A 27449-nucleotide genomic window follows, 5' to 3' on the forward strand; every position below is an offset into this window, starting at 1 on the left:
GAGCTGGGGTGGGGGAAGGGCGTGGGTCCCTCCAAATGACAGCTTTGGGACTTTACCCTTTTCCTTGAGGTCTGTTGTTTTCCCCAGGTGTAGGCAGTCTGCCACAGCCTTCTTTCCTGTTGCTCTTTCAGGATTGGATGTATTTTCTATATTTTCATATTATATGTGATTTTGGGAAGAGGTTTCTGTCTTGCCTCTCACGCTGATTCTTTAAAGATATGCTTTTGGAACTAAAAAAGAATATTTTTTAATTGACCTTATCAGTGTAAATAACATAGATACATACCTAAGTCAAAAAGTTATTTTTTTACTAGGAAATAATTTTTAAATTCTTTGTGTAGATTGAATACCTGCTTAAGAAACTTACAGAAGCTATGGGAGGCTGTTGGCAGCAAGAACAATTTGAACATTATAAAATCAGCTTTGAATACAGTAAAGAAGGCCTTTCTGTGTGGGAACTGATTGAGCTGATTGGAAATGGACAGTTTAGCAAAGACATGGATCAGCAGACAGTGTCCATGGCCATTAATGAAGTCTTTAATGAACTTATATTGGACGTGTTAAAACAGGTAAGAGTCCTGTATCACTATTTCTTCTCACCTTTAGAATTTGACATGTTTGAAATAAGACACGTTTTCATTGTGTATAAGTCACTTAACACTTTTATAGTGATATAGAACAGGAATTAAGTTCCTTATTTTCCCATTCTTCTATTAGGCTTTCATTTTAAAGAATTAGTGGGTAATTTGGAATTACAGTAAGTATTGGAAAGTTACTATTTTGAAAGAACTGTTGAAATGATCCCATTTTCAAACTATTTTTAAAGTACTTCCATTTCATGTATATATGGAACTAAAAAAGAATATTTTTTAATTGACCTTATCAGTGTAAATAACATAGATACATACCTAAGTCAAAAAGTTATTTTTTTACTAGGAAATAATTTTTAAATTCTTTGTGTAGATTGAATACCTGCTTAAGAAACTTACAGAAGCTATGGGAGGCTGTTGGCAGCAAGAACAATTTGAACATTATAAAATCAGCTTTGAATACAGTAAAGAAGGCCTTTCTGTGTGGGAACTGATTTTTAAAGTACTTCCATGTCATTAATCTGGAAGATCCCCATGGTGTATTTTTCAGAGAAAAAGATTGTTGAGCAGCAAATATCTTGTAATTCCTTTCATGTTACATGATGTGTGTGTGTAGAGCTGTTTGGAAGAATGCTCACTGAAGTGTTAAAAGTGGTAGTAGCCCCTGGATTGTGGGATTTACATAAATTTTACTTTCTTTATTCCTGTCTTATTATTGGACTTACTACAATATATGATTCTGTACATGAATCTATGTATATGATTATATATTATTTTTATAAAATCAAAAGATACCCTTTAGGGGAAAAAATGCTATAATATAGCCAAGTTGCATTTATCTTATTTAATTTTGATGGTTTTTTTCTTACCACCTGCAAAGCATCTGATATACATATGGGAAGCTTAATGCTTGTTAAGTTGAATTTACATTTTTTAGTGGATCTTTCAAATTGCTCACATTATTACTTTGGATAATAACTCCCAATTTGGGATTTCCTTACTTTGTTCCTTTCTTGGCCCAGTAGAAGACACTGTTGTCTTTGCTATTTTTTCCTAATGGAAACATTCCTAAGTAAAGATTAACTGAGACTAAATTTGTAGGTTTTCAGGACTATAAGGAGGTTTGAGACATGGTCTCTGTTTAAAGAGGTCTTCTAGGCCCAGCAGAATATAGTACTATAGATAAATTTCCGTGTGGCAAACCTTTTGCTTAAATGTCCGAGGGTTAAGAAACTGAACAAGTAATATGATTAGAATTTAGCATAATAAAATGATAGTTACAGCCAAGCTAATATCATATATTTGATGATATATATATACTGTAGGTTGTTAGTACCTGTACCTTTAATATTTAAAATGCCAGCTATTCTTGAATAATTCTCAAGGGTTTTGGCCTATAGTAATGTATAATTTTGCTCAAGTAAAATTTTGAATTACACAACTTTGAGTCTGATCTGTGGGAATGAAGTACAGGCCTACTAAGTGTGAATATAGAAGTTATACTTAAAGCCAGTATCCTAACTACTGGTCTAGTTCTTTTTCTGATCATCTGGAGCAGAGTTCATCCTCCAAAATATGGAGAGGTCAGGAAGAAAAGGAGGTTAGTTCCAGAAGGTGACTGATTGGTTGAGAAGCTATATTTGTCCTGGTTGATACCTTTTATCATTCTGACTGATTGATCTACTGAGACTTTTTAAAGAAAACGGAACAGAATATTATGATAAACTCCCATATACTAATCACTCAGCCCTAGTAACCATCAAACAAATTGTTAGTCTTACCCCATCTACTTTTGCCTCTCCCGTATTACCTTGAAAAAATTCAAAACATTTCATTTTATCTATAAAGTGTCCCTAAAAGATAATGAATTAAAAAAAAACTTAATGCTCTTAACATCAAGGGTTCCAAGACTACCATCAGTATTATAGCTTTGGCTGGGAGGGAGTTTATCTCTCAATGTCTAAATTCTTAGTAAACTTTTGCTTGTTTGTGCTTGCATGAATTTGACTGGGAATAGTGCCCCTGGCCTTCATAGATCCTCATAGGGTTCACGATCCATGAAGGGCAAGAACTGCTGCTATATACATGTATTCAAGGAAGAGCTATCAGCTCTTATAAATAGACATTTATATCAGATTTAATCTTTTCTAGGGTTACATGATGAAAAAAGGCCATAAGCGGAAAAACTGGACTGAACGCTGGTTTGTACTAAAACCCAACATAATTTCTTATTATGTGAGTGAGGATCTGAAAGATAAGAAAGGTGACATTTTCTTGGATGGAAACTGCTGTGTAGAGGTAAGTCTGCTATTACATCTTTGTGGTGCTGCCTCCTTCTGCTAGAGTCATTTATCTCCTAGACTTTAGACTTCTAGAGTTTAAAATGGTCTTAGAATTATTTCCAAAATAATATAGGCATACAGTCACCATAATTTATGAACCAAAAATTAAAAATACTTGACAAAATCTCTTTCTAATGTGAATTTATTTTCTGTCTTATACTCATGAGCAAAATATAGTAATAAATCTCATTTATTTGTACTTTTAAGGAATCATTTATTGAGTAAAATAGAATCATAAAAAAGAAAATAAAGCAAAAATTATTCAGTAAGACACTGTTGGAAATCATGAATATACCAGAAAATCTGAGCCATTTAGAGTGCAATAAGTACAACTAAAGAAGATATGAGCATTACCTTTGAATATTTATTTGGGTGACTTTTGAGGACAATACTCAGAGCTGTCATTCTGTGAAGAAGTGAAGTCCTCCAGAACATAAATGTTTGAGGTTCTAATTTATATCTGAACTATCTCCACATCTGTATTTGTTGAAGAACATTTAAAATACCTAAGATCACACTCATAAATAATAACATATTTTGATGGTCAAAATGGTATAGTAATGTCTTAGGGTGTGACACTGAGTTTCAGCAAGACTTATATAATTAATTAAGATTGAATTTAAGTACTTTAAAGAAAATTTTCAAGAACTAATAGTGCTTTCTTTTTTAGTCGTTGCCAGACAAAGATGGAAAGAAATGCCTTTTTCTTGTAAAATGTTTTGATAAGTCTTTTGAAATCAGTGCTTCTGATAAAAAGAAGAAACAGGAGTGGATTCAGGGTAAGGCAGTTTTCATTATTTGTCATGATAAACTTGAGAGCGCTGACTTTTCTCTTTTTGACTCTCATTAAAGATATTAAGACACTGTTTCTTCATTGTCTATAGGTTTTTCTGCATGTGCATAGTAGCTGAAAGGCAAACATATCAGGAGTTTGCAAATATTTCATCAATTTAATTTGCATAATGAACTTGTGAAAAAATTGTAAAGTGGACATTTTAGGTTTTATTTACTCTTGCTATTTGAAGAGAATGGAATTTTCCCTTTTAAGGATTATGAAGAATTTTAAAGTGGCCATCTTGAGGTTTTAGTAATATGTAAAACAAAGCAGAAGTAATGCAATAGCTTTTAAATACTTTAGGTAATTTTCAAAATCTGTTATTTCCATAAGAAATCAGTAGTTTCAATTAATTATCTCAAGAACACAAACCTTAATTTAATAACTTTTAAACTAAAGTATTATTCTAAAATTAGTAAAGAATTAAATACTATATATGAGATATTTTTTAACTCATGAAAGGGCATTCTGAACATGATTTTTTTTGACATAGGTAAAATTATGTTATATTGAAAATTGTGGTCCTTTTTGATGTGGTTTAAGAGTTTGAGTACTTTACTCAAAAGAATCCTCTTTCCTGGGTCACTGCAGTTGAGTTATAAATTCCGTAGCTGCTTTCATCTTCATGGAATGGGGATAATAATAATACATACCTCTCAGGGTTGTTGTGAGGGTTAATAATGTGGATATACTTGCACATTTAAAAAATGACACATCATTGCAAAAATGTTTGTAATAGATTGCAAACAACCTAAATGTCCATTATTGGAAAATGATTGACCAAATTATGGTGCATCTACACACTGGAGTCCTGTGCAGTTCTTTATGTATAGGGCTTCATGTACTGATATGGAAAGTTCTCCAAGATTTAAGTTAAAAAACCCAGGCTCAGAAGAGTGTGTAATGCCACTATTTGTGTCAGAAGTAGGTGAAGGATGTATATATTTATTTATTTGTATATGCTTAAAATATCTCAGGAAAGATGCTGCTAGCCTTAGTCGCTAGTGGGGATGGGACCCAGTACTTGGGATTGGGAGGAGGAAGAAGACTTTTCCTGTATGCTTTTGAATTTGAACAATATAAAAGTATTAGCTATTCAAAAACTTATATTTAAATATAATGAAAAAAGAAATCAGATTTCATATAAATTGGATAATGCATATAAAGGGAATATAGCAGTATTTAATAAATGGTGGCTGCTGTTATCATTCTCAACTCCTACTATGTCTTATTCTTATTTGGACTTTTGAGAATATAGAGAAGGGAGTTGAAAGTGCTGTGAATTCTTCAAATGAGTGCAGTATTCCCGAACAAAGTATCTGTTTAAGCACAGATATGCAGTTATGGAATTTTGGAGCTGGTAGGGACTTCAGAGATCATCTCTCTCATTCTTGAGATGAGGAAACCAATGCTGCCAGAGGTTCTGTGGTTTGCTTGAGGTCCACCACTACTCAGTGGCAGGATTCGAATCCATACTGGGTTTCTGGTTTTCTTTCCAGTATACTATTTGCATGTTAGGCTTACAAAGGATAAAGAGTATTTCCCATTTTTCCTTCTATACCTTTTATAGCCATTCATTCTGCTATCCATCTTTTGAGACTGGGCAGTCCCTCACCACACAAAGAAGCCCGCCAGCGTCGGAAAGAACTGCGGAAGAAGCTGCTGGCTGAGCAGGAGGAGCTGGAGCGGCAGATGAAGGAGCTGCAGGCTGCCAATGAGAGCAGGCAGCAGGAGCTGGAGTCTGTGAGGAAGGTGGGAACAGATGCTGGGCTGGGGGAGAGCTCTTCATTTCAGTGCAGGGGACATAGCTGCTTTCCTTATAAGCTTTGGGTCTACCAAGACCAGGTTAATGTAGTTTTTAGGGAGATTTTCTTGGTGGTGAACTGTGTTCTCAGTAAGTCTGTCTAGACCACTGAGTGAGACACCCTGATTTTCCCAGCCTTGAAAGTATGAAAGTCTCAGGGCTGCAAGGCCATTATATTGACCAGAAAAGAACATTTATAAGGACACTGAGTACGGTTGTATTTTGTCAGAGGAAGATGGGAAGTTTTATTCCCCTAAGGATGTCATGATTACATTTGGTGGCTTGGGCAGTGTCTTGTTGCTTTTTTAGTTTTTTTCCCCTTAGTTTTTCCCCGTCTTCACACATGAGTACTCTGGAAGACCCTTAGTTTAGAACTGTGGGTTTTACTTACTCTTTGGAGTCAGAGATACAGACTGGGTCAGCTTCTCCTTCCATCTCAGTGCCAGGAGGTTAAGTACCATAGATCGCATAGGATAGTTGACATGTATTGGGAAACCCTGTTCCTCAGGTGTATCACAGTTCTGGGGGTGGCCGTGAGTCCTCAGTGTATGGGTGTGGTGTTTGTCTGACCCCTCTGGGGTGAGCCTCTGCCTGTCAGCACCTGCTAACCACAAGCTCAGCGCACTTATGTGTCCCCTGATCACGTTTGCCTGGGATATGGAGTTTGCACATAGTATAAGGCCCCTGATGGGGTTTTCTCCATTTGCATCCCATGGAAATGCCACACTGTGCTGACCCTCTGAGTAGACTCACAAATAAAGAATTTTTTATATTTTTGTAATCTTAGGAACCATGTGGGCATACATTCGTAGAAATAGTTGTTCCTGTCTGGCACACCTACTTCTAAAAGCATCTCCTCTCCCCCCTGAATCGTTCTTTCATCTAGCCTCTTTCTGCTTTGATATGTTTTCTTTAAAAGCTCCCTAAGTAGGCTAGGATGAGCACCTGCAGTAGGCGATCACTGCTTCCTTCAGCCATTGTGCACAAAGCAGAACTGGGGGTTATGAGTGTGAAGCAGGCATCTGGCCTTGTCCTTTTTTTATAATTTTTAAAAATTATGAAATAGGTCATATGTCAGAGGAAAGTATGAAATATGTGTATACAAATAATCATAAAATGAATACTCTTGAAACTACTACCCAGGTTAAGGTAGAATATTGCCAATATTTTTTAAGCTCTGGTGTCCATCCTGTTTTTTTAATTTTTAAAAAATTTGCAAACAGTAAATTCTTATAACCACCACAGACAGAATCAGAACAATTCCAATGCTCCCAAGAATTCCCTCACACTGCCCCATGCATTCTGATCTTCTCCTTACCCCTAATCCCTGGAAACCATTGATCTATTCTCTGCTCCTATATTTTTGCCATTTCCAAATTGTTGTATAAATGGATTCATACAGTATATAAATTTTCAAGACTGGGATTTTTCACTTAGCATCATGTATTTGAGATTCATCCATCTGGTGTCCTTTTACATTCTTAGACCTTTTAAACTGTGCCTGCCAGGAGTGTGTAGGTACTCTGTTTTGTGTTATATGACCATGTGCTTGGAGATGGCAAGGCCTAGGCCTACCTACACAGCTTCCCCACTACCAAGTTTTACAGAATGATTTAAGCAACTGATTTGGGATTTGATGGTAAGTGTTGGGAAATTATTACAGATCCCTTAATAATCTTTAATTTTCTTTTTCTTGTCAAGAAATAAAATCCTCCAATTTCTCATTAAAGGAAAACACCGTTTAGATGAATATTTTAATCACCTGGAACTAGGTAACATACTTGTGGGTTTTGTAAGACTTGGTAGGCCTCATTTAATTCAAAAGAAGGAATAAGAAATCATGGTAGTTTTCATAAATTAACAGATTTCTTTAAAGGGTTTATCCAAGTAACTTATAAAAAAACAAAAAAATTTTTAAAGCAATTTTAGGTTCACAATAAAATTTAGAGGAAGGCATAGAGATTTCCTATATACCCTGACTGACGTCATAATCACCCTAAGTCCATAGTTTACTTTAGGGTTCACTCTTGGTGTTCTATATTCTGTGGGTCTGTACACTGACATAGTATTTGTCATTACAGCATCATTCAGAGTATTTTCACTGCCCTAAAAATCCTCTGTGTTCTATCTAGTCATCTCTCCTCCCCAAATAATTTTTATTTCCACTTTAGTTTCTTGTAAAAAAAAATATAATTAGTATAGGTAATACAATCACATGGTTCAAAATTTAAAAATATAAAAAGGAATAAATCCCACTTGATCATGGTGTATGACCCTTTTAATGTACTGTTGACTTTGGTTTGCTAATATTTTGTTGAGGATTTTTTAATCTGTATTCATCAGGGATACTGGCCTGTAAAAGTTTTCTTTTCTTGTAGTGTCCTTATCTGGGCTTTCTATCAGGGTATGCTGGTCTTACAAAATGAGTTTGGTGGTGGTCCCTCTTCTGATGTTTTTCAAAGAGTTGGAGGATTAATGTTAAGTTGCCTTTAAATGTTTGGTAGAATTTACCCATGAAGCCATCTGGTATTGGAATTTTGATTATTGATTCAGTCTCTTTACTAGTAATGGGTCTATTCATATTTTGTATTTCTTCCTGATTCAGTCATGGTAGGTTTCATGTTTCTAGGAATTTATCCACTTCTTCTAGGCTGTCTAATTTGTTGGTCTAATTGTTTATAGTAGTCTCTTATAATCCTCTGTATTTCTGTGCTACAATTGTAACATCTCTTTCATTTCATACCTATTCACAAAATGCTGTTTCCTTGTGTGTGATGAATCATTTTTCTCTTGTTGCTTCCAGGGTCTTTTTGTCTTTGTCTTTCCACAGATTTCTATGACATGTGTGGGTGGGCATCTTGTTGAACTTCTTGAATGTGTAGATTCATATTTTTCATCAAACTGGGAAAATTTTCAGCTGTTATTTCTTCATACATTTTTTCTTCTCCTTTCCCTCCCTCCTCTCACAGTACTCTCCTCACATGAATGTTGGTGCCCCTAATAGGCTCTGTTCATTTCTCTTCATTACTTTTTCTCTCTGTTTTTCAGATTGCATTTCTATCAATTTATCTTTGATTGATTCTTTAGCCCAAATGTAGAGAACCTCTAATGAACTTTTCACCTAAGTTGTACTTTCCAACTTGAGAATTTTCATTTGGTTCTTTTTATAATTTCTGTCTTTTTATTGATATTCTCTATCTGATGAGATATCATCAGACCTTGTATTACTTCCATAAGCATAATTTCCTTTATTTTTTGAACATATAACTTATTTGAAATCTTTGCTAAATCTACCATCGGGCCCCTTCAAAGACAGTTTCTTTTGCCTGCTTTTTTCCCTGTGAGTCACACTTTCCTCTTTCTTCACATATCTCATAATATTTTGTTGAAAAATGGACAACATTATTGATAATGTATTGTAGCAACTCTCAAATGGATTCCTCCCTTTCCCTGAGGGCTTGTTTTTCCTGTTTGCTCTTTTATTTGTTTAGTGACTTGGCTGGGCTGTTTCAGTGGGGTCTGTCTTCCTCACCGTGTGAAGCCTCCAACCGCCCTCCTTGGGGGCACAGCTTGGGCGTGCGCACGTACCTTGGGATGACCGGGATGTTAGCAGGGTTCTCTCTGAGTGCCTCTCTCTGATTGCTCTGTTAAGCTGTCTGTCTCTGTTGATATCGTATATCTCCAACTGATTGTTCTGTTGTTTTCAATAATGCCCTGGAGCGTAGATTGCCCCGTATTCCATAATCTGATATTATTTAAATTCTCACATGTAGTCTTTGAGATTTTTCTTACTACATGAGGGCTCTTTGCTGTCTCTCCCTGGTTCTTTCTGTCAAACTTGTAGCTGATTTCTGGTTTAGTTTGTTGGTCTCCTGGAGCTATGAGCCTCCTCTTAATTCCTTACCATCAAAATCCTCATTATTTTTAAGAGTGTCTTCAGGCTTGAATTTCCTCACACTGTGTTTTAAATAAAGTCAGTTCTTTTGGCAAGAGCTTCAGAACCTGCCTTTCTCCCTGGGCAAACCTCTGTGCCAGTGCTCGGAGCCAGAGGTAGAAACAGTGGTCTGCTTCTCTTGGCAAGATACCCCTGCTTTATGAGTCTATCACTAGGTGGAGGTGGTAGCCTTTGGTCTTCTTAGCTTGCCTCTCCTGGTGTCAAAGCTCTGCCCTGCCCTGTAAGTGGTTGGGTCAGGGGTGGTTGTGCCCAGTGTGCTCAGCCTGTCAGACCTGAGGTAGAACCTCCACCCTGTGAGTGAGGGCTGGGTGGAAGAAGGGAGTCCCAGACCTCTTAGCCAGACTTGCCTGAGATAGAGTTTCTGTAACGTGATGCTGGGGAGGATGAGAAATATTGGTGACCTGCCCCTCCTTGGGAGATACCCTAGCTCTGGACTGTGAGCTGAGGTGAGAGGGAGCCCTGTGTTCTTTGTTCCTTGCCAGGAGAAGAGCTTCCTTCTCACTGACATTGTCACAGAGGAGAAAGGGGCACACTGGCTCAGATGTCATAAACTCTCTTCTTTAGACTATTCATTTGGGATTGTTCTTCCTTCTTTAAGTAGGTCTGGATTTCTACATACTTTCCTCTTAGAACTGTCTTTGCTGCGTCTCACAGAAGTTGGGGGTTTGTGCTGTTGTTGTCATTCATCTCCATATATTGCTTGATCTCTGTTTTAAATTGGTCATTGATCCATTGATTATTTAGGAGCATGTTAAGCCTCCATATGTTTGTGAGCCTTTTTGTTTTCTTTGTACAATTTATTTCTAGTTTTATGCCTTTGTAGTCTGAGAAGTTGATTGGTAGAATTTCAATCTCATAAACTCTGTTCTTACTGAGCCGTAGAGATTTTCTGGGACAAATGTTCTACATTTGCTGTATGTCCTTAAGATAATTCCAGAGACTTTAAATGGTTGTTTTTATTTTTTAAAAATAATTTTCTCCAGTTCTGGTTGTTTCACTGGTGATAGGGTCCATGGAGCTCCTCATTGCCACCCTTCTGACACTTGCACTCTGGTCAAAGTTCTAAGAAACAACATGTAACATGACAAAACTGTAAAAAGAGCTCAAGAAATACATGTCAAATGTCACGAATGCATTTGTGAGTGAATTTAACTCACTGACTGTACTAAAATTTCCTTTGCAAAATTCTGTTCAGACTATCAGTAGTCATTCATTTACTTAACTTGTTTTGTGTGTTGACTGGAAAAATTGTTGATATCCCAATGGATCTAAAAGTTCTTATTTTATCTTTATTGAACATTAAGAATGTTTGGCTTCTCCCATATGTTTAAGTGCAGCCATTTCTTTCTCCAAATGCACTTCTGCTGTAACATTTCCTTCTTTTCTTTGGGTGGGGTTTTGATTGGGTAGAAACTGGAGGAAGCAGCATCTCGTGCAGCAGAAGAAGAAAAGAAACGTCTTGAGACTCAAATGGAACTACAGGTCCGATTCAGCACAGAGTTGGAGCGAGAGAAGCTTGTGAGTACCACACGGCTGGGGAGGCTGTTAAGAGACATCCTGGGTCGGTGGAGGGCTGAGGGCCTGGGAGGCGGGAGTGAGGCTGTCTTGTCAGCTTGGCTCTGCTCCTAACTTGCAGTGGCTTTGCTGCTAACCCACAGTGGGCTACTGGGGAAGTCCTGTTCGTTCATTCATTCATTATCAGTTTGCTGAGCACCTTCTATGTGCCAGGCACCATGCCAAGGATATAAAGGAAAAAGAAAAAAAGACCTGCTTTCAAGACCCTAAAATAGAAATTTACAGAATAGGGTGGTAAGTACTGTGGCTAAGGTGACTTTGTGTCCTGGCTTGCCTGAGGCAACCCCAACATCTTGGTACACTTACTACCAGCATACCCCCTCCTCCTCACAGCATCCTGACTTGGAAAATAAATAGCTTTGGGATAAGCATAGGTTCCACGACATTTCTCTTGTGAATGAAGTGGGGGGGGGTGGTTCTGAAATCATGAGAAGGTTTGAAGTCTGCCGGTCTTGGAAGCTCTGAGTCATCTTAGAGGTTCCCATCCCCAAGAGACCGAAGATTCAGGTTGCTTGAGGGAGTTAGCTGGTTAATTGGAACACTTGTCTTCTCACGCTGAGTTGTAATGTGTGGGAGAGTGCTGAGCCCAGTGCCTGTTACACAGAGGCTCATGCCATTTCCTCTAGTAACTTTTTGTCACTTAGGTTGGAAATGGACATGTTCATCTTATGAGAGAAAAGCACCCAGAGGAAGGTAGGTGTCAGGTAAAGGAGTGTTGCACTCACAGCCAGAAGATTGCGCTTGTTTCCTCTCTGCTCCTTACTGAGCAGAGTTTTCTCTTCTTTATATTAGGGAGACTGTTGTATGATATCTCATGACTCTTACAAGGATGAAGTGAGCTAATGCAAGTGAAAATATTTTATGAACTGCAGACACAAATGCTAGTGGATGTACTATTAAATTTAGGAGGTCCTTGTCTTTTAATTTTTAATGCAGAGAGTAAAAACTCTTTGATCCAGAAGGGAGAAACCATAAATTTATTAGGGCACAAATTTAGCTGCTTGAGTTCCCCTAGGGCTGAAGGTGTCCTAGGGAGGGAGAAAGGAGGGCTGCCAGCAAGCCAGGTCACTGCTGGCTGGGGAGCTGCAGATCAGCCTTTTATTTTAAGTCTTTGGCTGTTCTGACTGGGAAAAGATTTATTCCTTTTAGAGAAGACTCTTTTGGTAAAGAGGTCATGGGTTTACAATAGAAAGGAATTTAAAGGAATAGAAAGGGAAACTTTATTTCTTGACTTGAGTTTTAAAATGTGGAGTGGAAGGGATGGAAAATATTCCGGGGCAGGGGAGCAGCACTGGGTTACAGTTTGTGTCCTGGGCCCTTCGGGTGTGGTGGTGGTGTGAGTGTGCTGCTCTTGCTGCCTCCCTGTGCCGGGCAGGGCCTTGCACAGCCTGATGGGGTGCCACCATGGGCACAGCAATTGCTCGGGATGGTGGTGGAGTGGGAGGCTTTCCCTGAGGGTGCAGTCAACCCAAGTTTAAACATGACCCTTTTCTACCATCAGATCAGACAGCAGATGGAAGAACAGGTTGCCCAGAAGTCCTCTGAACTGGAACAGTATTTGCAGCGAGTACGGGAGCTGGAAGACATGTACCTAAAGCTGCAGGAGGCACTTGAGGATGAGAGGCAGGCCCGGCAAGACGAAGAGACTGTGCGGAAGCTTCAGGCCAGGTGCCAGATCAGTTTGTACATTGTGCCTTTACGCATGGGCTAATGCAGTTTCTAGGAATGACCAACACTCTGGTAGAAAAGAGTGTCTCTGCCAGATTGGACAGACCCTGGAGGCTTGGCTGGCTCGCTTATTTATTCTCAGTCTGGGGCTAAATACAGGCCTTATATCTAGTTGAGAGCAGTCTGGTGGATGTGTTTGATGGGTACCCTTAGTCATGTTCTAGCATGTTCATGGGCCCAGGAATCAGTTCTGGTGAGACCTGACATTTTCAACAGACCAGAAAGAGCCCTTGGGTGGAGGCGGGGGCCTGCTTCAGGCCAGAGGTGTAGCAACTTTGGGAATTTAATGAGGAACTAAGCAGTTCCCATTTGGTCACTCAGGACTGGTAACATTTCTAAATAATTACTTTGAAGTCTTAGTTTTATAAATTCTTTAAACCTAGATTCTTTTTTTTCCATAGAGCTTCTTAAGTCAGGTTTACTATTTATGATAGTCAAGATCTCTGATGAAAACTCTCAGTTCTTGGCCTCGGTAGCAGGAAGACAAAGAGTGAAGACCCCAAAGGGAAAATTCAAGCTGCCCTCTTCAGTTCCTGACTTGCACCCCATTTGCTTTCTTGTCTTATCAGAGATGTAACACTAAAATATATTTCCCCCATTATTCTTGGAATACTTGGCATCTAGTTTAGGGCAGTCTGGTGGCCAAGCAGGTATGCCGTAGGCTTTGAGCTATGACCCCATTTTTGGGAGCAGCTGTTGGATGAGCTGGGGTAGATTTTCTGTGGCTGCCACATGTGGAGCAGCAAAAGATGTTTGTTTAATCTGTACGTAGACAGAGAGAAAAAAAGAGGTTCCTTTATTATATACTTTGCCAAATATAACAAAAAATAAATTAGGTTTTGAAAATTTGATTCTATTAAGAAAAAAATTATCCTCTACATAGAATATTAAATGCTTAGCACATTGTCTAGCATTTATAAATCCCACAATAGTATTCTGTACTGCGGTGTTAACCAGATTCTTGGACCTATCATCCAGTGATGTTAGCAGATCCACTGCATGAGAAGGTTTGCATCCCATGTGACTTCCAAAGGGAGGCATTCTGAGGGACACTACATGTCACTGCTGCTGCAGCTCTGCTCGCCTCGGCTGAAACTGCTGCGCAAAAGTCAGCTTTTTCTTGGTGTGCAAAGGCCATTTTATGGATTTTACTCTTCTGAATTATTTTTCATCTTAGTTCTTGGAACTCGAACACATTTGCCCCTGATAATGGTCATTTTTAAGTGAGGTTAGTTAAGCTCTTTCCCGAAGTCACACAAGTCTGGGCCTGATTCAGGGGGACATTTTATCAGATTGGCAAAGGGGGGCTTTCTCCTTGCTCCCCCTTCTCAGGATAGGCCTTTCTGGGTAGAAAATCAAGGGAAGTCATCTTGAAATTAGGTAAGACACGTCTAAGTCTGACACTAATGAATGGAAATAATGTCAGGCTAATCTCAGGTATGCTAAAGGCTTTTAGGTAACCCTCCCATCTTTTCTTTAAACAATAGCACATTATTCTTGGAATACTTGGCTTCTCGTTTTTCTTCCTATGGATGATCTTTTCTTTGTAAGCATCTTAATTTCCCTAGAGATACTTTTTGTAGTAAATTTTTTAAATATAAGAACTTTGACTTGAGCCTTCTGAATCTTAAGATTTTTTTTTCATTAAAATTGAAGTTTATTTTTTGATGTGTAATCCTCTTGGTTATCTAGCTTCTTCTGAATGGGAACCCAGAAGAAAATTGTTCATTTAACATTTGGACAACTCAATTATTGGAAAGTTCTTGAGGCTGAGCTGTAATTTGTCCCCTTATAACTCTTGCCCTTTGCTTGTTTGGAACTGTGAGGCCTAGGAGCACACTTAAGTCATGTCTGTCGGCCCGACAGCTAGTGCAGCACTGGGCACACACAGTCAATGCTCAATGGATAGTTTTTGAATGAATAAATGGTTCCAAGCTATACTTGTTGGGGCCATGTGAACAACAGTCTGTCTTCCACGTTTTCATGTATTTAAAAACAGTTAGGAACTGACCTCTGGAGTGAGGTCAGGGTTTAATTCCTAGCTCTGGTACTTTCTAGCTGTGTAATTGTAGCAAAGTCACTTCACTGCTTTGAGCCTTTAGTTCCTTTTCTGTGGAATCTGGATGATTGCCGTCCTTGCAGGGTTGTTGTGACAGTTACAGGAGATCGTGCAGGCAGAGTTGTAAGTGTGACGTGTGCCACTTGGTAGTCACTCAGATTGTGTTGGTTTTTATTCCTTTATCTCATTTGCAAGTGAGGAAGATGTGCAATGTATGGAATGTCAAAAGAAACATTCAAAAAGATACTGACAGGCTGGAATGATGGTTTTAGACCAAGAAGATAGTTTAAAATATCAGCAGCACAAGTACAGGATCCAGGAGACTTGGCTTAATAGCAATTCATTTGAAAAGATTCAGGGTTTCACTTCCCTGTGATATGATTGCCAAAACCTTATATACTCTCAGGCAGCCTTAATGAATATGCAGTAGCCTGAGCAAATTAGGCAATAGTCTCACTGTAATAATATGAGTTGATATTTATTCAGCACTTATAATGTGACAGGCAGTGTTCTAAATACCTTACATACATCGTCACAGTTAATGTACCAGCAGACCTTTGATGGTAGATATAGTTCCCATGCCTTTTTTTGTAAATGAGAAAACTGAGGCACAGAAAGGTTCCATCAGGGGTCTGATTTGGAAACCACAGAAACCAACTTAGGTTAGCTAAATAAAATAATTTATCAAAAAGTTCTTGAGTAGAAAGAACCAATTCCACAGAAAGGCAGGTGGCCAGGCCTGAAACACAAGCATGAATGAAGGGAGGTTGAGCAGCCCAAACCAGGCCATGGGAAGGGTCCAGTGAGGGTGCCACTGATGCCAACATTGGCACCATGTGTCGGTAGTCACCATTGTTCCTGCTGTCACCCAACACTGGATATTGCTGCTACCAGCAAGATAAATTCTCCACTGTCTCTAGTCCTGTGTGTCAGTTGCTTCAGAGTCAAAGTTCCAGGAGGGGCATCTACTTAGCCAAGTACAGCTTGGATGTTTACCAGGCCCTGACTGCCAAAGGGTGGGAGAGCAGGTGTCTGTCCTGTGCCTTCTGTCATGGGAAGTGGGTCCTATTTTCTATCAAGATGCCTACTGTGGCAGGTTCCCTGGACATACGAAGGGGAGTCAGATGCTGGGCAGCCTAAACACCTGCACATGTCCATTTCCCTTCCATACTTTCACCACTAGGATGAAGAAACAGAGGCCCTTCCTATCTCATTCACTACTGTAGCCCCAGTGCCTGGAAAAGCACACTGAAGGTGTGCAATACAGACATGCCCAGTGAGTGAATAAACTGCTCTGGTCAGACTACATGTGCTGTGTTGTGTTCGGTTGTGGATCGCACTCCGAGAGACACCTGAGGAGGGAGCAGACCAGTCCTTTGGGGAGGGGAACTAGGTCTGGTGGGTGGGAGAGGTCATTGTAGCTGAGGAAGAACCTTCTAAGGATGGAGACTGCGCATAAATAAACTGGCCTGATTTGTGAAGCAGTGAGTGGCCTGCCACATGTTATTTGAGCAGAGCTGGAAAACTACAGGATGCTGTAGAGGGAATTCTTACATAAGAGGGGTTAGGGATGGAGGAGGTGGGTCAGGTAAGGACTGTATAGTCTGTTAAACTTTACTTCCCTTTGCTGTTGGTTTTAGAAGAGCCATTGCTCTTTGGTAGTAGTAACTGGCCTACCTTGTGGCTCGTTTGCATCTTACTGATGGTTAAACTGCTAGATATATGCCCTGTCCTGGGCTGGCACCTAACCCCCTAATCTACACTGTGGATCCTGGCTTGGGCTGTATGTTAGTTTGTTTATTTAAATAGCTACATAGTTGGATATTCTCAGATAGGTAGCCTGTTACTAAAAGGTAATGTTTTGGAGACACAGATGTGGGCTGAAATCCACTTTGGGTTTTGATTGTGTCATCTGCAGGGCTAACATCAGCTTGCAGAATTTCTGGGGGTTAGCAGTGATGAAGGTCAAGTACCTGACATGTCCTGATTGTTCAGTGGTACCTACTTTTATTCCACCTCTTACTAGCTCCTTCTTCTCTCACATTCATTAGTTTGCCAACTTTTTCTTGACAGTAGGCATTTACTAGATGAAAAATATTTTAATGTAGCAACCAGGCAAATTTCAAATCCTGGCCCTTTCCATCCAGGTGAATGACCTAGGACAGGGCACTTAACCTTTATGCCTCACTTTCTTCAGCTCTAAAATAGGAATAATAATAGTACTTAAGTTTATTGTGAGGATTGAGAAAGTACACTTAGCTCTTGGCCCAGTCAGGGCACCCTCCATAAATGTTATATTTATTTATATATTTATTTTGACAAGAGTGAAACAGAGCTTAGAGCAGGACACACGGGTCCCCTTGCCAGCTTTGTGAAGATGGGCTCCTCTGGCTCCAGCTTCCTCCAGTAAAATGTGAGAGGTGGATGAGATGACCCCAGATCTCCTCTGCTGCTGAAGTGCCTCCATCATCTGCTGGGTCAGGTCTGGTGACCCAGGCAGGTTGGACCCCGAGCTCTCCACATTGCAGGTTGTTGGAGGAGGAGTCTTCCAAGAGGGCTGAACTGGAAAAGTGGCACTTGGAGCAGCAGCAGGCCATTCAGACAACCAAAGCAGAGAAGCAGGAGCTGGAGAACCAGCGCGTTATGAAAGAACAGGCCCTTCAGGTAGCCATGAAACAGCTGGAGCAGCTCGAGTTAGAGCGGAAGCAAGCGCTTGAGCAGTATGAGGTAATTAAATTTACCATTGCATACGTGTATTTAAAATTTTAAAAACATTTAAAAATAACAATATTTGCTTAGCTGTCAGAAGCTATTAGTAAGGATTTTTCTTGGCTCTAGGTAAAAAGAAGTTTTTATAGGTGATGAGGCATATTAGAGTGCAGTCAGGAGACAGAAACCACACAGTAATTTGAACAGGGAAAGTTTAATATAAACAATTATTAATTAAACAGGGGATTACCTACTAAGCAGTAAAGAAAATTCTGGGAATACAGGGAATGGCAGATGCCGGCAGCAGCCATTGTCTCTGAGTCTGAGGCAGAGTCCCCAGGGGAGGAACACATTTGGGAGGATACACTTGCTCCTTGCCCGGTAACCCCAGAGCAATGATCCAGACTTCTTTGGAGAGGGCATAGCCTTGCCCTGTTGGTTGGCAGACAAGCTCAGTGGGGTGCTGGGATTGGGAAGCCAGGCTCTGGGGCTCTGGTGCATGGACTACCCAGAGGTGCCCCTAAAACCCTCCAGGTTGAGCACTGTGGATTGTCCCTGTGCCACAGGAGCTGCTGAGAAGAGTGCAGTGGAGACTGGAAGCAAAGCTCCTTCCTTCTCCAGTGGCCCTTCAGCCCCCTCTACTGACAAAGCTTAAGCGGTGCCAGCTGGCAGAGGAGAATTATGTTAGTCACAAGTAGGACAGTGAAGCTTAGATGTGGAGCTGACAGGCAGTGAGCCATTACTGGGACACAGGACCTCAAATACGTTCATCTGTAGTGAGTGTGAATTAGATCTTCTGTGTGGCCTCAGGTAGGGTACTTACCTGCTCTGAATCCTAGTCTCCACATTTGTATAATGGGGGTAATAATAGTTCCTACTTCTTAGAGTGGCTGTGAAGATTGAATGAGATAATCCACAAGCATATAGTAAATGCCCAATCATTGTTATCAAGCTCTTAAACTACCCATGTGTTTGCATAGTCCAAAATCTGCTTTTGTTCCAGGGAGTTAAAAAGAAGCTTGAGATGGCAACTAATATGACCAAGAGCTGGAAAGACAAAGTTGCACAGCATGAAGGACTAATTCGATTAATAGAACCAGGTAACACTCTGAAATAATCAGATAACTTACTCAGTTTTTCTGTCTTAATTATGTATTTGAATTGTGCTAAAAATCCCAGATGCACAGAAACCAAGCCGGTTAGGGTTAAATGTCTCTTGAATAATTTGCTCTCTGATAAGAAGGCCCAGTTAATACCCTTTGTTATATACCTCTGGCTGTTTTGACTGGTATGATGTTATTGGATGTTCCTCAGAGAAGAAATGAAGAGGTTACTATTCTGTGGAAAAATGAGAATGTTAATTGACGAATATATATTTAATGCACGTTTGTCTCTTAGGTGCAAAAAACCCTCACCTGATCACTAACTGGGGCCCTGCAGCTTTCACCCAAGCGGAACTGGAAGAGAGAGAGAAAAACTGGAAGGAGAAAAAGAGCACAGAGTGACGGGCGCTTTCGGAGATTCCCGTGTGGCTGGAAAGGCGAAAGGACGGGCTTCACCTCTTTTAATTCTTCTTCCCTCGGCGCCTCCTGCTGGGTCTATAGATTAAGACGCCTTCTTTCTCTTCCTGTAGATAAGGGCTTACCTGGAAAGAAGAAAACAGACCAGATTGCCAAGCTCTTTATTTCCTTTTTCTTTGAATACTTCAGCTTCTGAATATTCCCTTATAGCTCTCCCAGTCCTGTTGGACGAGGCTGTGTGCAAACAGCACTGTCGTCTGCAGCGCCGGGAGAATGGGGAGTGCTCGGGATCACTGGGAAATCAGCGCCTCTGTGGACTGGGGTCCGTCAGGCCCTCCGCAGCATGCTTCCTTCTCTGGGTATAGGTTTCTGAACTGGCTCGGCCAGCCCGCTTGCTGGTGCACGCCTGCTGACGGTGGCGCACCCTTGGCTGCCGCTGCTCGGCTGGAGACCTCGCCGGCTGCACGCAGGCCTTGGCTTGACTTGGCGGGTACAGCCATGGTGTCCAGCCGCGCAGAAGGTTTCTGTTTACTTCAGTGGTACTGACTTTCGTCCTGGCCCCAGGGGCACACTCTCAAGGAGGCAAAACCCCTTTAAACAATGCTTTGGCTAAGATAGATACTTACAAATCACAGCACAGAGATTAACTAAGTAAATCCCATTTGGAGTATTTTCATACTAACTGAATTCCTCCTAATATTTAAAATGGTTTCAATGGTCAAAGTGCTGACAGACCCTTGCTTTTACTTTTGTAGTTACTGTACAGAAAATTTCAGAAGCGTGTGAATGCTTGTCAGAATCAGGCCTTTTCTTTAATAAATAAGATATGATCATTTATAGGAATTATGCATGAAAAAAGTTAAAACTGTATTTTTGTGATGTGCTATGTTGAGAGGGAACAAATATTTATAATTTTCAAATATTCTTGCCTAAATATTATATATTGTAATATGCTGAACTTTCTTAATTTTTTGATAATTTTCTAAGATGTATTAAATTTTTTTCTTTTAGTAAATTGAACTTAGTAAGAAAAAAAAAAGCCAGAACAACATGCATTTTAAGGAGTCTGATTTAATAGAACCGTAGGATAGGGTTATATGTATGTGTGTGTATTTTCCTAAAACGGGTTGGACTTGGATTTAGGGACACTTCCTGAAAACATTGGTTTGGAGTTTAGATCCCCAAACCGTGCTGGCAGTGAGGTTAGCTATGGTCTCATGTGTGGTGTTTGAGTCACTAATGTGGGAAACCATGGCAGATATGTTAGCTCACAAACAGGAACTTACAAAGATAATTTCTCCCCCATTGTGACTGTTACCTCAGATTCTCTTACCTCTGTTTTCTGGAACTTTCTTTTTATGCCTTTCAGTTTTTCAGTTTAACCAGAGTAAACATTGTTGGTTTTTTTTTGTTTTGGTTCTACATGGTTGACAAGATAAAAACTCCTATTGTGGACTAAGCAAGCCCACTCAGTCCAGCTTGACTGTGTCTTGGAAAGCTGATCTTTCTGTTCAAAAGGGTGAGAACATGCTGGTTGGTGTTTTTTAAAACTTCTTTCTCTACTGCAGTGGTTCTCAGTATGGGACAGTTTTGCCTTCCAGGGGACATTTGGCAATGTCTGGAGACATTTTTGGTTGTCACAAGTGGGAGTGTTACTGGCATTTAGTGGGTAGAGGCCAGAGATGCTGCCAAACACCCTACAATTCACAGGGCAGCCCCTGTAACAGAGAATTGTCTGGCCTAAGATTGCAAGAGTGCCTAGGTTGAGAGAACCTTCTCTACAGAAAGGCAAATTCTATTCCAGAACACAATAGGCTCTTGGAGTCGGGGTTGCCCTTTAAGAATCCCAGGAGTTGACCTCTCTGGTGTGAGTGGGGTGCACTTGCAGGAGAGCAGCTCTTTGCTCTGGCTGCTGACTGCAGAGGGTGGGAGCTTTGGCACACCTGGTGTGGGTATTGTGCTTCAGAAACTCTTCATGCCTTTTCAACATAGAGCTAGAGGGAATTGCTTTGGATGTTTTAAAGTCTTTCTGTGATACAGGATGCTGAGGCATGAAATGTTAAAATTGCCATGATCTTGATTTCTTCTCATGAGTGGCTAACATGTCAGAACCATTCAGCAGCTGGTGAGGCAGGAGTGTTCAGATTTATTGCCCATCTGGTGACGTGGAGTTTGGAGCATCAGCGCCTGTTACACTTGGCAAATCCTTGTCTTGCCCTCACAGGAGAGCCAACAAGGTGCTGCTGCCCTGGTGGAGTGATGATCTACTTAATGTCAGGCCACATGAAGTGGGGAGGAGGTGCTGCCTGGCTTTGACCAGTTCGTAGGGAGGTGCTCAAAATTTATTGAAAGAATCTGTTTTGGGAATAGTTTAAGGTATATCTGTTTCTTTCTTTCCTCTCTTTCCCCCTCTACTTCCTTCTTTATATACTCATTTTGAGATCTGTAAAAGTCACCTCTCAACTTTGGGAGCATCTACTCAAACTAAAGACCACCTACCCCATGGGCTGGTGGTTCCACTCCTGGAAGAAATGAGGCATGGGGCCACCAAAAGACCCTACAGGGAGGTTCACAACAGTTTTGTTTAGGATGGTCCCAAACTAGAAATAAACCAAATGCCCATCACTGATCTAGTCAGACAAAGGATACTGTAATTCAGTTAAGCTAACCTCACTGAGAGATGCAGCAGCAGGGATGAATCTCATAGACATCATGATGAACAGAGAGGCCCGACACAGGGAACATAGACTCTGTGATTCCATTTATATTAATTTCCAGAACCAGCAAAGCTGATCTGTGGATTTCAAAGCCAGGGTTGCCATCACCTGAGGGTGGGAGGGATGCTGTTAGTTGGAAGAAGGCATGTGAACATTCCAGGATGTTGGAAATGGGTAGTAGTGACACAAGTGAAGGAAGGTATCAACTTTATATTCAAGGTCAGTGCAGTTTACTGCTTGTGACCATAGAGCCCCAAGAAGCTAGATTGAGCGAGCCTCTCAAGGTCAGCAGTCAAAGCCCTCACTTTGCAGAGAAGGACCTGGAAGGGGACAAGCCAAATCCACACTGGAACTCCTGCCTCTCTTCTAGGATGTGCTTTATTGTACCACCCGCTTCCTCTCGGGCCTTTAAACCCACTTGTACATCAGATATGTTTATCTCGGTGTGTCTGTCCCCCATCTCCCAGCTCGTTGTACGCCCTCTCTGGAGGGGAGGGCCTGACCCCTTCTAGGCCTGTGTTCAGCTTCCATTGACCTTTCTGAGGTTGATGAGTCTTTGGCCCTGGGTAGTGGGTAAATCTGTGGTGGACACTAAATTCCAACCAGGACTAGCCTCAGATTCCTTTTCTGTCTCCACCACGTACACACAGCATACTGTTTCTTAGGGTTGTGCACCCACAGGAATGCAGGCCTTCTCCCCGTTTATGTCCACCCCCTCAACCCCTCTGGGCCCAGATGAGGGGGGTGAGGGGTGGGGAGAGGGAAGGTTTGTCTAGCTACCCCCATTCTGTTCAGCCCTGGAACCTGGCAGCCTGCCCCCTCCTTCCCAGCTGAATCCCTCATTTCCTTTCCCATGTCACCATGCCTCTTCCCCTCGGCCAACACTCTCTGACCTGCGGCCCACGCTGGATCTCCAAGGGCATGTTTTCCTGGGCCCCACTTCCTATGTTTTCCCTTTTCTGTTAGAGTATCCACACCTCCTGATGGGTTGGCCAGGACCACCCTGAGCCAGCTCCCCTGGGAAGATGCCCTGTAAGCCCACAGGCTGGTTTCGGGGGTGCCAGGACTGCTACCGCCTCTACCCTCTCCTCCCCTCGGGAACCCAGCCCCCTGCCTGTCCTGGTGTGAGCAGCTTACTGTGCAGTGCTGCCTAAGGGAGCCTCTGTTCCCGTTTGGAGGACATTTGCATCTGAAGTAGTTCACAGGGTGGCCAGAAAGGCATAGAGGTGGAAGAGTTCTTCCTTGGGTCCCCTGAACTACTCACAGCAAATTGGCTGGAAGGTGGCTAATGGGACAGAGGGAATGGCTTCTTTCTAGAGAGGCTACTCTCATAGCCTGAGACTAAGTGGTCAGCTTGGCCTTCAAAAGCACTGAGTTGGAAAGGAGCCTCAATTTCAGAGGGACACAGACCTGGGTTCTACTCATGGTACTGTGTCCCCTTGAGTTTGATTTGGAATCTGCATCCCCAGAGGGACCACCACACAGGTAAGGTCCTTCTGAGGGTGGTTGCTTCTGGAGGCACAGTGGTCATCTGTGCCCCCCAGATGAGGGAATCTCTACACCACAGAGACACGCTTCCCTCTGAGGTTTCTTCCTGGTGAATTTTCTTTGAAAAGTCATGGGTTTGGGGGGCTTTCTATCTTGGCTGGGCCAGGCCATAAATGGGAGTTTGCAGATGGACTGCCAAGTTCTGAGAAAATCCTGCAGGTGATTGAGGTAGGTCATGTGCAAGGCCCCCTGGCAGGTTTGGGAAGCACTGGGTGCTCTCCGTGCTCCCACAGGCAGGTGTCGCTTCTGAGGTGTGCTGCCGAGGCAGGTGCTTAGCCAGCGCTTGAATGGCTGAGTGAACAAATGACATCAGGGGGAAGGCAAGGTTCCCACCTCCCTGTGACACCAGCCTTTTGGAGGGTCCCCAACCAGGCTGTGAAGTGGACCTCAAAGGCCTGGCACATTGCTTTCCAGAAGATGCCCCTGATCCTCAGCCTCTGCTTTCCCTGGGAACCCGCGGCTTCCTTGGTGGCTGTGATAGCCTTTCTGCTGAGGTGGCCACAACTTTCTCTGCTCTACCTCCCTTGGCCTCACCCAGTGGCTCTGCTCCCACAGCCACAGCTAATGTTCTTGCTGATTCCATCTCAACACCAGTGCGGTGAGGCTTCGTGCTGCCACTTCAGTTCTGAGGAACTTTCCTATAGATAAGTCCAGAGCTCCTTAAGGGTAGGATGGCCTCGTGGCTGTACTGCTGGCTCACAGCACTTAGTAGGTTCTTAGTAAATGCTGGCATTTTAACTGTCCCTTTCTGAAATAAAGCCTGTCCTCAAAATATCTCCCTGAGTCAGCCCCAGGGCATAATCAGAGCTGGCAGGAGACAGTGACTGAGCCAGGATTCAACCCCCCCCCTCAAGAGTTTTTGGTACATTTGGAGCATTTACCCCACCCTATCCTGAGGTCGGAGACACCTTCCCTCCCTCCCTCCTTCCCTCCTTTCCTCCCTTCCCGTTAATTCCAGCGTATGTGAAGGAAGATCGTCACCCCAGTGCCTAGTCTCCATTTCTTTCAGAGAACCACGGAGGATTCATACAAATATAGATACTAGACCGAAAACTTCCTGAATTCCTTGATGGATAGACCCCTCCTTCCCTCGCCATGTGTTTTTGTTTTGTTTTTAAAAATGCTTCTAGTTTTTTTCTTACCACAAAATAATACATACCAGTATGGAAAATGGAGATAAAGCAGGTGTGGAAAGAGAATAAATACTTCGCTTGAATCCACGCACCAGAGACACTACCGGGATTTCTGTCGTCGCCCTCCAGGCCTACATTTCGGTTTTTTTTGCAACAGGAGCACGACCCCACCCGCTAAGGGCTAATTCCACCATCCAGGACCTCCACTCCGGCCCTGAAACAGCCCAGACCCAGGGGCAGTGAAATTTTCACACCTGCTGGGAAAACGACCTTGTGCCCATGCAGACCCGGCCCATGTCGGGCGTCCCCAGGTCGGGATGCGGGGACGCGGGGGGACGGCGGGCGGAGGCCAGCAGCCGCCGCCAGGTGGCAGGCGTGCGCCGCGGCCGCGGGTCTCCACGGCCCTGCCGTCCGGCTCGGTCGCGGCCTTTCGCTCCGCTGGAAGGGGGCCCGGTAGGAGCAGCGGGTCGCAGCCGGGTCTTGCCCAGGACTGAGGAGATACCCCAGATGCTAGGCCTACCGGGAGGCAGCTCTGCTGAGGCCTTTTTCTTAAACAACGGGACAAGGTGGCATTTTTCCCCCTATTTTACAGATGAGGACAGTGAGGCTCCAAGAGTTAGGCAATTGCCCAGTGGGACACAGGCGATGATGGTCGGGGACAAAACCCAGGTGTCCTGGCCGCAGAGCCTCTCTCGGCCACTCCCTGTGGGTACCTTGAGCCGGTGGGTGCAGGCCTGCCTGGAAGTACACGGGGGAAGAAGGTGAGGGCCCCTCTCTCCTCATTCCCTGAGAATTTCCTCTTGGGGGCCTGGGGAGAGTCCTGCTGGCATCTTGGCCATGACACTACCCCTCCACTTCAACCTTCTGTTTCTGCTGTTCCTGGGAAAGGGGCGGAGCCCTCCCCTCCTGCCTCTGGATCAGGCAGGCTTGGCTGAGGGGGAGGTGGAGCCATCAACCAGCAGGAGCCTGTTCCCTGACTGGTCTGACCCTGGCTGTCCCTGGGGAGGCCCCAGCAAAGGGAGCAAGGTCATCTAGGGCGAAATTCCAGCCCGAGCCCTGAGCAGTCACTGCAGTTTTCCTGATAAGGCTCAAGAAGGCACACGGAGTGTCCTCCCCACACCCCACCCTGTCAGCACCTCCTCTCCAGCAGACAGCCTGCCTCGGGAGGAGACAAAGATAGGCCCTGGGACAGATAAGGACAGAGACAGCCCCTGGCAGAGAGGCAAGAACACAGCAGGAGAGGATGGGGAGGGTCAAAGCCGAGGCAGTGGGTCAGAAGCCCCAGACATCAGAAATGGTCCCCAGGCTGTGCTTGCTGAGGCTACAACCAGGCCCGGATGTTGGAGAGAGATGCAGGCATGGCTGACACAGAAGGGTGTTTTGGTGTGGTAGAGAAATGGATTGGGTTGTACCTTTGGGCCTGGTTCCTGATGTGTTGAAACCTGGGACTGGTAGGTGAGGGTAACCAAGGAGCCCATGAGGGGCTGGACTTCTGGGAGGCTGGACCAGAGAGGTAGAGATAGGGGGCCTATATCTGCAGTGGGGGTTCAGGCTGGGCCCAGATTGCTAAGTACCTCCTGCTTACCAGAGGCGCCTGGCACAGGATGCCTTCCCTGCACACACTGTTTGGCTTGGCTAGTGAGCCAGGAGTAAAGTCACAGCTGGCCTGTGGACACCCAGTCACCATGTGCAGCTGAGTCAGTCACAACCACTTCCCCCCACCCCGAGCAACAAGGGTCTCTCCTCATGCCTGCACGTACAGACACGTCCACACAGACATGTCCGCATAGGTATACACAGAAGCTGTGTGCAGCTGAGTCATAGCCGCCTCCTCAGAGAGCACGTGCCTGCTCGCACACACACACAGGTGCCTGCAGATGCCATATGCACCTGATCCTGAGTCATCCTTGCTGTGGAACCCTGAGGGAGGGAACCAGGGGTATGTCCTGCCATCCCTGTTTAGGCAGACACCCACAAATATACATGGATGTGTATGTGCCCGCCATATGCCCCATTGTGACTGCCACATCATACTAGGGGATCAATAAATATTTGTGGAATGAATAATGAGTGAACAAATGAATGAACAAACAAGTGAAAATGTGACACCTACACTGCTTGGATACTCCATAAAATTGGTCGGGGCAGTGCTACACGGTGGGTCCCACCCAGGTCTGTATCTGTAGGGAGTTGTCTTGCTCCAAATATAGCCTCTGTGGGTGGCAGAGAGCCAGGGCTGCCTCCTGGATGGTGACTTCACTGGGCCTGAGGCCCAGCCACTGAGGAATTGGAGAAAATTAACAGAAAAGAGGTCCCAGGTTTCTGCAGCCAGGGCTGAGCTGTGAGACAGGACTTAATGGGTGACTGTGTATTCTGGAAATGTCAGTTGCTCAGGTGCTTGAGCTGAAGGACAGAGGGCTCTGCAGAGGGCCCAGAGAGGACTGGTTCAGGGTTGGGCTGCCTGGCAACTCCCTGTCCTGGACGTCTGGGGCAGAATGTGCAGGAGGCATGGCCCCACTTGCTAGCGGGGCAAACACAGGGCCTGGGTCCACCTGGTGGTTGTCAAACCAAGGCCAGGTCGATGGTCCCCCATCTGGGCAGGCCTGTTCCCAGGGCTGCTCCCCTGTCTGTTCTTGAAGCTTCTTTCCTCTGGCTGCTATGCCTCTGCTCCATCTCATCATCTGGAACATTTCAGTATTCCCCCAACTGGTCTTCTTGCCTTTAGATTCCTCCCTGTAACCCATCTTGTTCACAGCTGCCAGCATTAGTTTTCTAAAATTCAGATCTGATTAACTGTTCTGCTCAAAATCCTTCCATAGCTCTCCAGTGTTTAGTAGTAAAGTTGGATTGCTTTAGCCTGGTGCTCACAACTCTTCACAATCTGGCCCCACTCCCCCATGTAGGGCTGGGAAGGCTGACTGATGGACAGTGGGA

At 43.3% G+C, this 27449-nt stretch overlaps 1 protein-coding gene across 3 annotated transcripts in view; it reads left to right on the forward strand.

Annotated features, from left to right (window-relative positions):
* SWAP70 (switching B cell complex subunit SWAP70) overlaps positions 1 to 20523 on the forward strand; it is a 100312-nt gene extending 79789 nt beyond the window's left edge. For all 3 annotated transcript variants that reach the window (XM_073216170.1, XM_073216172.1, XM_073216171.1), the window contains 9 exons: positions 342 to 569; positions 2742 to 2888; positions 3603 to 3711; positions 5338 to 5519; positions 10937 to 11044; positions 12603 to 12769; positions 17417 to 17615; positions 18601 to 18697; positions 18996 to 20523. In XM_073216170.1, the coding sequence (XP_073072271.1) occupies positions 342 to 569; positions 2742 to 2888; positions 3603 to 3711; positions 5338 to 5519; positions 10937 to 11044; positions 12603 to 12769; positions 17417 to 17615; positions 18601 to 18697; positions 18996 to 19102 (1344 nt within the window). In that variant the 3' untranslated portion in view covers positions 19103 to 20523. The remainder of the gene's footprint in view (positions 1 to 341; positions 570 to 2741; positions 2889 to 3602; positions 3712 to 5337; positions 5520 to 10936; positions 11045 to 12602; positions 12770 to 17416; positions 17616 to 18600; positions 18698 to 18995) is intronic.
* The last annotated feature ends 6926 nt before the right edge of the window (positions 20524 to 27449 follow it).

This window comes from Manis javanica, chromosome 11, assembly GCF_040802235.1.
Source record: "Manis javanica isolate MJ-LG chromosome 11, MJ_LKY, whole genome shotgun sequence".
Classification (NCBI taxonomy): Eukaryota; Metazoa; Chordata; class Mammalia; order Pholidota; family Manidae; genus Manis; species Manis javanica.